Source organism: Rhipicephalus sanguineus, chromosome 1 (assembly GCF_013339695.2).
Source record: "Rhipicephalus sanguineus isolate Rsan-2018 chromosome 1, BIME_Rsan_1.4, whole genome shotgun sequence".
Classification (NCBI taxonomy): domain Eukaryota; kingdom Metazoa; phylum Arthropoda; class Arachnida; order Ixodida; family Ixodidae; genus Rhipicephalus; species Rhipicephalus sanguineus.
This window is the reverse complement of record NC_051176.1, coordinates 134,386,683-134,401,511: the sequence shown is the minus strand read 5'-3', so window position 1 is coordinate 134,401,511 and position 14,829 is coordinate 134,386,683. Positions and strand designations below refer to the sequence as shown.

Sequence of the window (14,829 nt, the reverse complement as noted above, 5' to 3'; positions counted from 1 at the left end):
GCACTTAAGGGGTTAAGCTCTTTTTTTGCAAATGTTCACAGCCTTGCCAACTTAATCAATTCACTAGCACAAACAGTAAAAAAAAAGAACAGGTTATAAAAATGAAACTTTCTACACAATATTCTAAGAAGGCGGAAACATCCAATGGAACACCAGAAACAGTTACAGTACTTGGTAGTGGGTGCTAATCTCAAGACCATTTCCTTCTTCAGGGTTTCTTTGTGTTACTGTCTTTTGCAACACTGAATAACATTTGCATGTGTGTGAGAGGTACTTGCATTCTTTTATTACTGAGCATGCAACCATGCACACTGTGGGACCGTACGCTACATCAAAGCATGGCAAGATGTATAGGTCACTATAAATAAGAATCTCTTAGGAATTAACCACACAAATGCAATTGTGTTTTACTTCCTTGCAGCACCATGCATCAAAGCACGTAAAAAAACACTTCACAAAGAAGCCCAAGGATGCTGTCGATATTGTTGCTGAAGATGAAAATGCCAGCATTTTGAAAGACAAAAGTGCAGAGCTGGATGCCGAACGTAAGCAGGCCCATTATTTTTTGTTATTGTCAAACTTTTCTGGCGTAGTCACGGATAAAGTTCAGAGGAATATGTATCAAACTGTAAGTAATAATGATGCGAGAACAAAAAAGCCACATGACCGCAAAAACGAAAAACTGATGGTGATGCGCTGTCCTGAAGTTCTCGAATAGCTGACCATGATGTTCCTAATTTGAAAAAACAAATTCTGAAGGAACCGAAGGCCCAACCTAGCGAGCTTACCGAACTTTTACAGCACAGAAATGACCAAATACAACAAAATAGCCCTGAAATCTGTCGCAATGTTCTGGTACAGCAGTGCTTAGGTTTTATGCTAAATTCAAGACAGCAAGTTTGGCTGTCATTTTTTCCTGTAATAACTGATAAAATATATAAAAAGTTAAAAACATTGTTTTGAAGGAATGCTTATCAGTCTAAACTTATTGTTTGTTGTTGCTATTTAGTGCCCTTTTTAATGGCTGTGCATTGAAATCTGTCGACTGCTTATCATAATTCTCCATAGAGAGGAGCTAAACCGTTAAAAAATATAATGCAGCTTCAATTATTACATTAAAGTAAGAGTCATGTAGAAGTGTCACCATCGTGTTGCTTTTACTTGGTTAAGGCTCTTGGTGATTGCTTCTGAATTGCGGTGAATGAATAACATCATGAGAAGACAAAGACGTGGAGGTGACACAGACATGCTTTATTCATCTAGCATCCCAAGTAACAAATACATACATTAGTTCTTTTGCACAAGCGTGTGACGAGCTGCGACATTCTCAAGAGAAAACATAACAGGGTAAAGGAGGTGAAATGAAATGAAAGTGGCGAAATTGGGTACTCATCCTTGTTTACATAACTGTTGCAGCAGCACGTGGGCTTAAGCATCCATTTTTAAAGATTGACTTAAAAAAAATGGGAATGTTATTGCAGTGGCTGAATTTCAGCATCGCTGTTTTTAGGACTTCTCTGATGGTAGACTATAGCAAATCACTTGACCCTTTAACTCCCACATTCTTTTCTACAAAGGTATATACAAAGGTATATTTCTACATGTATACACTGCACACGTAGGTTTCTTTCACGATATTAATGGAAGTTCTGCCTGAAAAAAGGAGCCTTTAACTCTTATCAATATGTCATAATGAGAACAGATGATAGCGAAAGGAGTAAAAAGAATCTTGTGTACAAGTGCTAAAGCTCAGCTTCTATGTGATGCAATGCAGCATGTGATGCAATGCAATGCATGTGATGCAGCAAGTAGCTTTTTTGTCCACTTTCGTTTCCTTTATTGCATAATTACCCTTTGTCCTTTCACCTTTACTGCCATATTCTATATAAATGATCAACCAACTAGCCCACCAACGTAATAACCTCACTTAAATTAAAAACTCCAAATAATGTCCCCCTGTGCTTTCCTTTTACTAGTATCTGTTGCTTTCATATGGCTATGTCATCCTGGTGCATGGTTACAGGTGTCCTGAAGGATCCTTGCAGCAAGGTTCGCTGTGGCCCTGGCAGGGAGTGTGTCATCAATGATGACTTGACTGCCACATGCGAGTGCGTCACAAAGTGCCAACCTGAGACTGATCCTAGGAGAAAGGCAAGCTTGACCCAGCATTGTGCCCAGCACATTGCTTACTGGGGCTGCTGCCCCATTCTAAATCGGCCACCTTTGGCAATATTTTTACTTTGTGTGATACAGGATACTACACAATGCTTCACTGTGCAGCAATGGATGTTTAGGAAGTCACAGAAGCTCTGCATCTCTATCTTGTCAATGTATTTCGCAGCTGTATGCAACATGAAATTAGCATTAGCGTGTGTATACGCAAGATTCTTTCACAATATTTGCTGCAAACCATAGCCAGTTGGCATACACTGAAAGTAGCGAAAATTCCTCGAAACATTCAGCCGAGAATATCTATAGCATTTGCACTGCCTGTGCATGGTACAGTTGCAATGGAAAAAGATTAGCACAAGTGACCGGCGGTCGGAGCCGCAAAATTGCTACACGTGGTGCTGTTGTTCATGAGCACGCCGATAGTGAGACTGCCAAGCATATTCCATTTTCCAAAGCAGGGGTGGCCGGTGGCCCGGCAGAAAGCAGCGCATCTTGCTGTTGGCCCATCTGAAAGCCCATATCTTAAATAAACACTTGTTCATTGCTTATCGGCAGATGTGGCTATGCACATGATTTCTTCCTTTTTTTTTTTTCGATGGAGTTGCGAGCAACCGTACCTTTATCACAGTTGCCCCGAAAAAACTGTCTGTTGGAGTGCTTTTCCCTGGCCACCCCTGCTTTGGAAAATGGAATGTGCTTGGCACTCTCGATACTGATGTGCTCAGGAAAGACAGTGCCGCATGTCGCAATGTTGCTGCTCTGACCACCGGTCACTTGTGCCAATCTTTTTCCGTTGCGACTGTACGTATGGCATGAATTTTAATTAGGATAGTTTTATTCATTAATAACAATGCTGCTCACAGTGATGTCACATATCAAAGTCACATAATTTACTCCCACCTGGCAAAACACCTGGACAATAATTCATTTTTCTTCCCGAACCAACACTGATTTCGGTCCGGCTTTTCGTGTGAATCTCAACTTGTTGAATTCTCGACTGACTTGCACTTAAAGCTAGACTCATCCTTTGCAACTGATGTCATTTACCTCGATTTTTCTAAGGCTTTTGACCGCGTTCCTCACCAGCGTCTCATGACTAAACTGTCTTGCTTTTCAATCGATCCGCTGATATTGTCATGGATTCGCTGCTTTTTAACTGATCGCTCCCAGTACACCGTCATCGAAGGCCATCCATCTGCCGCCACTAACATTATCTCTGGAGTCCCACAGGGCTCTGTTCTTGGCCCGCTTCTGTTCCTAATCTTCATCAATGATCTTCCTGCTCAAATTTCATCAACCATTCGTTTGTTCGAGGATGATTGCGTTCTCTACGACGTATCTGTACTATTAACGATCAGGAATTGCTGCAGGATGATTTAACCTTGTAATTCAAAACTGGTGCTCGACCTGGCTTATGCAGTTAAACGTATCGAAATGTAAGTTTATGCACGTGTCCCGTAAGAAATCTCATCTACACTTCCCATACACGATAAACAATACCGCTCTACATCAGGTGGAATCTTATAGGTATCTCGGCGTAGAAATAACAGATAATCTAAATTGGTCTAAGCACATCACGTCACTTTCTGCAAGCGTTTCTAGATCACTAGGTTTCATCAGACGATCACTCACATTTGCTTCGCCCACAGTTAAACTAATGGCATACGAAACTTTTATACGCACCAAACTTGAATACGCATCCCCATCTGGAACCCCCATCAAGAGTACCTAATCGAGGCGTTGGTGGCAATACAAAATCGAGCTGCTCGTTTTATAACTTCCAAATATGATTCTAGATTGAGCGTCACTAACATCAAAAGTTCGATTGGTCTAACCCCTTTGGCATCCCGTCGCATAATAGCAAGTCTTTGCCTTTTCCATAAGCTGTATTATAACTTTCCTCATTTACGCGAGAGCCTAATCCTGCCGCCCATGAGATGATTACAACGTCTGTTTAATTGTCACAGTGTTCAACGCATTCATGGTTCAACTAACGCCTTCAACAAATCATTTCTACCGACTGCCATATCAGATTGGAATGTACTTCCTGATGGTATTGTTAGTGAGGTAAATTGTGTGAAATTTAAAGATTTATTGTTACAGCACCACTGTCAGGAGGCCGAATAGTAGCCCTGTTCTTTGCGCGTTTATACCTGCCTTCTCATTTTCATGTTTTGTTTTATTGTTTTTCCTGCTTCTTTCCCCCTGACTGTATTTTTTTCTTGTTTTTCCAACAGTATCTATGTCATGTAACCTTGTGACCCGTGGTTACCTATTGTTACCCCCCCCCCCTTATGTAATGATGATGATGATGAACATCACTTATTAATGACATTATGCTAAGCAAATAAGCAATATTGATGTGAGCTGGTATCATTACAGATGGTAGAATACATTGCATTGCATTTGACACACTTTTGTGCGGTCACCTGGACTGTGGTTAGTGCACACAGAGTGCATGGATGCCTTACAAAGCAGCCATCACATGCTGTTTGACAAGTACCATGCGTGGACTTTTGGTCTGTTTAACATGGAATGAACATATATATGGAAGGGTGCGAATATTTAAATTTTTGAATACGGAGTCAAACATGAATAAGGCAAAAAACTTCCTTTGAATATCAAATCAAATATTGAATATGTCATCATTGTCATCATCAATATGTGATTTTCATTAATTAACTCTGCTAGCTACATAGCTAGTTGCAAAGTTAGAACAATAATTCAAAAAGTGTCAAAAAGTGTCATGTAATTGTAGCTGGGCATGTTGGTACATACTCAGGAGGGGACAGGAGCGTCAGCTAAGACACAGGTACAGAAAGAGGATGGGCAGATCAACTGAGTGTGATCTATCTGGGAGGGCCAACCTAGATTAATTTCAATTAATCATTGATAGTACTTATTTTTTGAGCTCTTGACAAGTGGTGAGCATTCAATTACTGGTTCATTTGGCTGTAACACTGTGAACTTAAATGTTAAACTCTCATGTTTTGGTTTTAGCATTGTTACCATCATGCCAAACAAGAAGGTGTTGTTGCGATCGCTTTGTAAATTGTTTTTATTGGTGCAGCAGCCATTACAGTTGTAATGCAGCTAAAACAGGTGTGGGAACATGATGAGCATTTTATTTGTGAACACCTAAGAGACTTGCTCAACAAAACGTTGTGACAATATCAAGATGGTGCTTGTATGATGTGCTTTTAAAAAAAATCTTGTTCAGGTCTGCAGTAATCACAACCAGACGTGGGACAGCGACTGTGAGCTCTATCAAATGCGATGCCTGTGCGAGGATGACAAGGAAGGCTGCAAGGGAGAAAAGTACGAGCACATTCACGTCGACTATTATGGAGCCTGCCGAGGTATGGACTTTTTTTTGATAGCTCGCTGCTACTCAATGCCATCCCTAGGGCTGAAAATAAAAATTATAGGTGGCTGGGCGGTGCTAGGTGAATAAATAAGCCAGCCTCATCCTCTTGTGATTGTGTATTGATGCACAGAGGAATAAAACTGCTTTAAAGGGGCCCTGAAACACTTCGTGACAAACCCGTAGAGTTTAGTTGGCACTAAAGGGCAATGCTTCATGTATATATCATCTGGTGAGAAATAGGTACGTTTGAATGCACATTTGTATGAGTAGAGTTACTATTGGTAATCAACTTGAAGGAAATCATGGGATGACAAGAATTTCAAAAAAGCTCTTTGCTGTGTTCCTGCTCGTTCTTTCACATTGTCAATGGAGAGTACAGAGAAGCACACTGCTGCTGCCTCCTACAAAGCGCCTTCGGTATGACATCTTGACAAGACGTTTATCTTGTTTTTAATTGCTAACATGACAGCCACTAGTTCCAGTGTTGTTAGCACAAATGACCTGCTAATCCTGAAGCTTCTTGCTCAGCTTAAAGATCAGTTACTGTAGATAGAGTAGACTCTCATTAAAGGGGCCATGCGACATTTTTTAAGCATGGTCAGAAAATGCTGCCGATCGGTAGTCGAGGGTCCTGAGAAAACGTGCGCCAAACATTATAGCGCAGCACATGGCCTGGAATTTACAATTAATCCTCACAGTCAGCTAGAAATTGCTCCCTCTAGCTTCTCTTGACAAATGATGCCATAAACCCAAATGATGGCGCCATAAGCCCAAAGTCCATGGCCATTGGCTGATTTGAGCATCGTGAGCTTCATAGTTGCTGCGGCCGCCATGGGATGCCGCCATGTGCCCTTGCGCGTGCTCGCAATCACACTGAAAGTAAGCCGTGCGTTTGAAGAAAAAAAAGTGCTCAAGGTCATGAAGCGCGCTGGCGAAGGGACGTAGCTTCTTGACCCCTTTTCATCCCCCCCCCCCTGCATAGCTTTATGCACTCGCTGGGACGAAAGGAGAGAGAAAGCGCTTAAAGCGTGCGACAAATCCCTGTAACTCTGCTTGTACTCTGCTGGGTTCCCATGCTAGGGTTTTTTGTTACTTGATGGATTCTAAAAATTTTTGCGGCAGTCGATTCGTGAGGAAATAAAATTTTAATGAAGCCATTCCATGATTACTTGGAAAAGTGTTGCAGGGCCCCTTTAAATGGAATCTGATGGGACCAGGAAAATGTGTTCCGTTTAACAAGTTCCGTTTGCTAAGGGATGAACAAGGATCCAGAATCCAAGTACGAAACCAATCATATTAAAGGCAGTTTTTCCGTTAAAGCAGCAGTGGCCATTTCCGTTTACTGAGAGTCTACTGTATATTGCATGCTCCTACAGGAACTGTAATGCCGAAGTACTGAAAAGCGTAATGGTAAGTAATGCTAATGCTTAGCAGACAGCGCCGTCATAACACGTTATGTAGTGAGTGGAGGGAGTAGCTTTCAAAAAACCTGTTTTACATGATTAGGTTATGAGATGCCACCCATCAAAGCTGATTAAGGCGAAATGTCTTGATTCAGTAATGCATGGCTTCTCGTTTTTTACATTGCTACACAGCAACATGCTTGAATGCAGGTGAGTGTGCTATTCTATGCTCATTGTAAGCTGTGAACTCGGTATCACTCTGTGCATTCATAATGGATAAACCTTAGAGCATGCATCTATTATCATTTATAATATGTTGTCTAATTTTGTGGAAGTACAAACTGCTGGTGTTGTGAATAACTATAAGATGCATCCCAATGTGCTACATATAAGGAGCTGGGCACCTTGCATCAATACATATACATAGAACATGAACTCTATTACTTACCTTGGCAGCCAAGAAAGGCACAGGTGAAATGTAATTCTGCATTCATTTCAAGTGTTGTGTTTACTGAAGCATATTCCACTGAACTCTGCCATTCAGTTAACAAAACAAATGCAGTGTTTGTGCTGCATGTCCTGAAAGTACTAATCTAAAATAACCACACAGTATTCATATAATTTCGCATGCTTGTAGAGAAATACTGAGACACAAGTGTGTGCTAGAGCACATAAATATAATGTAAGTAAGGCAATCGCTTGAGAAGATGATAGCTGCTAATCAGAAGTGCAGTACTGAAATTTATTGATGTTTTTAATGCAGTGGTCTTTATCATTTTTATAATACTACAAATGAGAATGATGATAGCATTAAGACCATTTTCTTACTTTATCCAAAATAACAGTTCCTCAAGACCTAATCAGAGATCAGAGCCTATTGTAGCATCTTTGTGCCGGTACACTTAAAGGTGGTGGAAATTTGAAGAAGCCACAGGAGAGAATGAGCAATCCTAGTGCACTCTTGTACATTCCCTGCTTTGTGAACAGTACCTAAGTCTGGTGTTCATGACAGCACTGTCCTGCATTCAGTACAGCTTATTTTGCTATATTCAAATGGTGTTGCAGACCTCCTGCAAGCATTCCCTACTGTAAATACCAATGGCTATGCTCACTTTATCAGTAAAATGTGTGGTGACATGACTGTACATGTTCACAAACCTCAGGCCTTTTCAAATGGAGACAGAGACTGAAAGACAATAAGAGCCAGCTGTGTATACATGAACAATTTGACCATACGCGTTTCCGGTTTTTATCTTGCTAAATATATGGTGACATTTTCGTACATTACCTTGCAATATGTTGTTTGAAACGTGGGATAAGTTTGATTAAGAGACGAGTGTTTCTTCAGCAACAGAGCACTTTGACAAAAGGAAACAGTTTCTCAGATATTGTGTTGTGTAACTATGTTAAGTGGAAAACTGGCTTGTCGAAAATAAAAATGAAATATTTTCAATTTAAGCAATTGGAAGAAGTGGCGAAAGGCGGGCTAGTTGCAATTGGAATAGAAGCAATTGGAAGACTTTTTCTATGAAAACATTGAGCATGATAGAAATGTCAATCGGCAACTGAATAAATCTTGATAGGTGTGATATTTATGTAAATATGACTAAAGGTGATAGCTTCATTAGTTTTCTTTATTTCCTAGAATAAGTGTGCTGTGCACATTTTGACAATAGGAAGTGCAGACCCACGAAACACAAAACCTCTGTAAAACGTTTTATAGAGGTTTATAGAGGTTTCAAATGTTTTAAAGACATTTTATAGAGGTTTTGTGTTTCATGGGAGATGTTGTACAAAACTGGCTGCATGCATATACAAGTGTGTATTACATGCTTGACTTTCATTATGACTAGAGCATTCTCTTGTAGAATGTCACTAGATGAAAAGTGTGGCAAGTACATTTGTGATTGCTGCTTACAAAAGCTGCATGCTCCTCAGCCATGTCATACTGCATGCTGTATAGCATCTCCATGTATACCCCCTCCCCCTTTCCATTCCCTTACCTGAAGAAAATCATCAAGATAGAGCTTTGCTGCAGGTGTCACCCAGGTTATTGGTTTTGGGATGGTGATAAATCCATGCTGCCTTCTGTCTGCAGAATTGCCCAAGTGTGTGGAAGAGGAAATGGAAGACTTCCCACGCCGCATGCGTGAGTGGCTTTTCAATGTGATGCAAGATCTGGCCAGGCGGCATGAGCTCAACGAGCCCTACAAGAAGCTTGAAGAAGAAGCAGAGAGCCTGCAGAGCCGCCAGTGGGTCAACGCTGTAATCTGGAAATTCTGTGAACTCGACAGCCACCCTCATGACCGGTGAGATTTGATCACTCTGTTGCAACAACAGTAAAATCCCATTGAAATTAACTACGATATCAAATTCTTACGTCATAAAAGTTTAGTCCAAACAATAGCAGTACTTCGCATTAACCCTTTCACTCCCGTTGACAAGTGTAGTCTTCATGAGATTTGTAACAAAATGACCGATGACGACTATACTGATCATCAACAAAAATTTGTCCCACACAGAACCAATGAAGACTATACTTGTCATACTTGTGTTTCTTGATGCTAGATGGCCGCACTTGTACATGTTGGGCCACTTGTGTCTCAGCTGTCATTTTATTGCCATAATTCATTGCATTGCCATGCGGTGAACCCACCTTCGATTTATCTTTTTTTTTTGCAATTAGTGAAATAAAGTAACCCCATTGAAATGAAAGAATGGTACTGTTTTATTAAAAAAAAAAAGCTCTACAAATTGAGCAAACAAAATTTTTCAGTAATCTTGGCACATTTTTTTTCTTATGGTAGCGAAAAGGTTAAACATTGCAAATGGTTTCAGTCACTGCAAATGAGCTATCAGTAAACAGCAATAACAAGCCTCAGTTTAAGCATGACTGCAGTTGACAAAGCCAATAGGTATACAAACTAGTGACAGTTGTCACTAGCAGGTTGAAGCGTTTTAAGGAGACTTGCACTGCACAGGATGGTGCATCAAAAGCTAGTTCTTCAGAGCTTCAAGTTTCAGCCTGGCAGTTTCTTTGGGGGTTTAAAGTGTAACAGCATTGCCGAAGCCATTGGTGTCATTGGTGGTGGTGCATTTTTTATAGTGCATATAGCTGTGTTTGCTATACTAAAAATGTATGCATATCACTTTTTTGCTACTGATCGAATGAACAGCATTTAAACCGGATTGAGTACTTTAATCTATGCTACATGTAAATTTACTGTGATCATGGTACTGTGCATTAGCATTGTTTTCCATTGACAAATGCAATGTGCAACATCAAGAAAGAGTTGAACTAGTGCTTTGAAGAAAAATAATATCCTTACAAAATGCAGGACAACAGGACACTTAAAAGAAAACTTTTCATTTGGCAAGTTTACAGTTGTACAATATTCGCTCCTCACCAGACACCATTTCGTTTAACTCTTGAACTGGTGCTGCGGGGAAAATAAAAGAAAGAAAAAAAATATCACATAATCACTGCTGCTTGTGCATGCAGGGCCGTTTCGAGACACGAATTGTTTCCCCTCCGTGCCCCTCTCCTATCCATGGAGCACTGCATCGCTCCATTCCTGAATGGATGTGACAAGAACGATGACCACACCATCACCCTCAAGGAGTGGGGAGAATGCCTGGGCCTTGAGGAAGGTAAGGAACCTTGTTCACTCCATTAGGTGTGAAATTAGTGCACAAAATGTGTGAATAACATCAAATGAATTCTGGAGGGGAAAAAAAAAAGAGAAAAGCTGGTATTGCACATATATAATTTCATTTAGAGATAATACTTCATAGTGTGAAAACAAAGGACAAGACAGAAGGGCTATGGCATGGACAAGAGCTACAAAGTTTCATCATGCACGAAACTTCATAGTGCTTGTCTATGTTGTATCCCTTCAGTCTTGTCGTTTGTTTCTGTGGTACATATTTGCATCATCATAAGAAAGAAGTTCAGGGGAAGGTGTAAGCCTGAAGTGATGAAAAGTCCTTGGAACATGGGGTGTCGCTGTAGCCATTTCGACAAGCCGTCTTGTCTTCTACAAGGCTGCAACTTCTTCAGTTGCACCCTTGAAGAAGACAAGACCATTCGTCGGAACGTCGGTCCCAGTGACACCCCGTGTTCCAAGGTTTTTTTTGATAGTTGCATCATGGAATATCAACTAAACCTATTTTTACCTGACAAGTGGTTTGGCAAGCCAGAAGGAGACTACAGAGCTGAAAGACAGTTGGTGTTGCACCTTAGACGTTTCTGCCCCACTGCATCAGCACCTCATGATATTATAAATCTTGATGGCATCATCTAGCTGTTCACTTACCGACAAGACAACTATGGAATTTAATTTCATACTTGTCTTTAATTGTAGCATGTAGGTTAGTGCAAAGTGGATGCAATTTGCCTACATCATCTGCTGCTTTATTAAAAGGCTTGGGGCAATATGAATCTGGAATTTTATGTCTTTCCAAGCACAAACATTACCCAGATATATGTGAGAATGCCTTGAAATCCCCAACGAAAGACTGGTAGAATTTGATGCTGCTGTTAACCTCTTTCCACTCATAAACTCAATTTTAGAAAAGTGATCTACTAACACAGACGTAGTGTTCTGCAGTGCCCCTTTAATTGTAGCATGTAGGTTGGTGCAAAGTGGATGCAATTTGCCTACATCATCTGCTGCTTTATTAAAAGGCTTGGGGCAATATGAATTCAGTTATGCTGGCTGTTAAAAAGTGCACGAAAAGCTTCACATCAATGTCATGCAGGTGCAAGTTATACATTTGATCACTTGAGATAAAATTGTGAGATCATCCTCAAGGAGTGAGCATGACTGACGGGCGTGGGTCACAAATATCACATGAGCCAAGATTGTAATGAAACATTTATATAGAAACAGCCACGTGACCTCGCATAAATATGTGAACCACTATTACAGTCTTATTAAAGCTTATCTCATTGCATTAGGGCTTTTGTACCTTTAATTCTCTATGTGTGTGAAGCACAGAGAATTTTATGCCAGGAAATGATGTTGCTTTTGCTTTAGCGCCTACTAAATTCTGCCCACTGCCTATTTATTGCCCATATGGTTACTTCAGCATGCATTTTCCCCACGTGTTTCTTGTCCTTTCCTCATTCTAACTTCCTTGAAAGTAATATTGTCTGCTCTCTGATCTTGTTTGGTTTTTGTCAAGCACGCATCTTCGCAATATTGTCCAAACATACTGGCATCTGGAGAATACCCTGTTACTCTTGCTGTTCCTCCCATAGCAGTGCCAAAATGCAAGAGAATGTGCAGCAAGATGAAATTAACTGCCGGCACCTTACATCGCAAGGTTTTGCAGAAGCCAGTCATAAGTCGCAGACACTTGGGCGGTTTCAACATTTTTGTGTATTTTAGCCCCCAAGCCCCTACCTGACATCATTTGGTTGTTGTTTCTTTTTACAGGTGAAATCCAGGACAGGTGTGCTCAGATAACTGCCTAGTGCCTTCATCTTGCCCAAACAACAAATGCTGCACCAGTGCCTCGCCAAGATCACAACGCATTTCACAACTTGTACACTGCCATTTTGTATATTCTATGGATGCGCTGCCGTCAGTGCATAATGCATTCGCTTTACCAGCTCTTGCCTGGAAAAGAAAAATTTTTTTTCGAAAAACTATTGTTGTTGCTGCCTCATGCTGCCTGTAGCAAGACTTTTGTAGTGCTATTTGCAGAAAATAAAGGTACTTAAGAAAAGTCGACCCTCGTTTGACAAAGTGAGCTCGTATTTCGTGGCAGGAAGGAGACTGTCTTCTACTGCAAGACATGCAGTACAAATCCTGGCCTCCACCCTGGTGACTGCTTCAAGCGTTACCATACTATGCTTAAGGGACACTAAAGGCAAATAAAAATTTGTCAGAGTGAAAGGTCAATGTTTGAGAATGTCTAAAACGTCAATATTATCAACAGCAGTGCTCTAATAATTGAGAATTAAGGTAAATGTAGGACACTATATGCGCCACGAGTGGGAAGTTTTGGAACGAACTTGATGACGTCAAGAGTTCAGAGTACAAATTATCACTAGTATTCAAGCTAATTATGATAAAAAAGAACAGCATGACCACTGTAAGATGTAATAATAATAATAATAATAATATCTGGGGTTTAACGTCCCAAAACCACTATCTGATTATGAGAGACGCCGTAGTGGAGGGCTCCGGAAATTTCGACCGCCTGGGGTTCTTTAACGTGCACCTAAATCTAAGTACACGGGCCTCGAACATTTTCGCCTCCATCGAAAATGCAGCCGCCGCGGCCGGGATTCGATCCCGCGACCTTCGGGTCAGCAGTCGAGCGCCATAACCACTACACCACCGTGGCGGGGCTGTAAGATGTAATAAAATACTGCTTATGCATATCTGTTTGATTCATGGAAAAAAAAAAAAACTTAACGTTACAACGGAGAACGGCAAGGGTTGTGCAAAAGTTTTGTTTTCGCAGGGCTGTGCTCTGCTCGGGTGGTCGCATCTCAGTAGTACTTTCGTTATCGCATACTACTGTGTGTGCCTTGCACGCTCATGAAAGTCGCTCTAATGGAAAGTTCAACAAAATGCCATGTCTATGTGATGTTGTGTAATGTGCCCTTCAGAGCAGAAACCACAGCGTCGGCTGTCGTGCAGTAAAGGCGGGCAACGTTGGGCAAGGCAAATGCCACGTCAGGAGGCCTTTTCAGGTGCGCGATTTCATGTGCGCTAATGCTGTGCAAATCACTAAAATGCGATTTTCATTCAAAATAAGCATTTCCTTGGCACGAAACAAGCACTACAGTTTTTGGAACGCTAATTCCACAATCAACGTCGACTTAACATTTACCTTTACTGTCTCTTTAAGTACATAGGCGTGCGCAGAGTTAAGGTTCATCGCAGTGGCCCCCCTCCCTACTTAGTCAATGTATGGGACAAACTTTGACCCGCCCCCCCCCCTCATGTACATTCCTATACTTAAGTAACAGCGACAGCCAAGGGTATAGAGAAATCTTTCTAAAATAAATCCCATAACATGTTTGTGAACCTCAGCATTTTTTTTTTTTTGCATGGCACACAAAATGCGCAGAATGGCTTCTCACTGGAACGACTGCAGTTTGGGTAAACGCTTATGACCGCAAAGGGTTATTACGTTAAGGAAGTGACCATGAGAACATCAAGACATAAATGGCTAGTTAGATAGATAGACATGGTCAGAGTTGCCTTTGGCTCAAAAAGAAATGCTTCGCATTTAGAAACTAATGTGCTTAAGAACAGAACCACTTGGTCAGGCCCATTTAATGCCCGTCTGAGCATTTTATCCTTCCAAAATATGTTAACTTCCTGTCGACACTAGTACACCAAGTTTACGGGCAGTCCCGAATTTTTGTAAATGCACAAAGATGTCTGGCGCTTGGTGTTCCAATCAAAGCTGTCGGTGCACATGGTCAACAAACTTTCAATAAAGCAAGCTAGCACTGTCCTATAAAGACTCTACCATTAATCTTGTCTTTACTTGCAGACTGTACAGTCAAGATATGATTTTAAGTAAAGGCAGCATCAAACAAATTATAAAATAGACAATACAGAAAAAATTGGTGTGAGTTACCACACAGCATAATAAATATCTAAAACTGAACGTGTACCAGCATCCCTATGAGAGTTGTTGCACTGACATCGCTGCTGGTGTATGGTGTCTGCCGGGAACCAGTGAATGGGGCAGTCGTAATTCCTCACTTCTAATTGAGACCCACGGCAGGGTTCGTACAGGTTTCAAAGAAGAAAGTTCAAGAATATTCAAGGACTTTCAGGGACCTGTCACAGGTTTTTCAAGGACTTTAAAACAGCAACCAGAGGAGGATTTTATTTACTATAACAATGTTTCAAA

The 14,829-nt window shown here is 40.9% G+C and overlaps 1 protein-coding gene across 1 annotated transcript in view; it reads left to right on the top strand.

Annotated features, from left to right (window-relative positions):
* The window catches only part of LOC119398619 (SPARC), a 39,051-nt gene extending 26,371 nt beyond the window's left edge, over positions 1-12,680 (top strand). The window contains exons 3-8 of the mRNA XM_037665455.2: positions 422-545; positions 2,024-2,151; positions 5,393-5,531; positions 9,041-9,251; positions 10,445-10,593; positions 12,384-12,680. Coding sequence (XP_037521383.1) covers positions 422-545; positions 2,024-2,151; positions 5,393-5,531; positions 9,041-9,251; positions 10,445-10,593; positions 12,384-12,421 — 789 coding nt within the window. The 3' untranslated portion in view covers positions 12,422-12,680. The remainder of the gene's footprint in view (positions 1-421; positions 546-2,023; positions 2,152-5,392; positions 5,532-9,040; positions 9,252-10,444; positions 10,594-12,383) is intronic.
* The last annotated feature ends 2,149 nt before the right edge of the window (positions 12,681-14,829 follow it).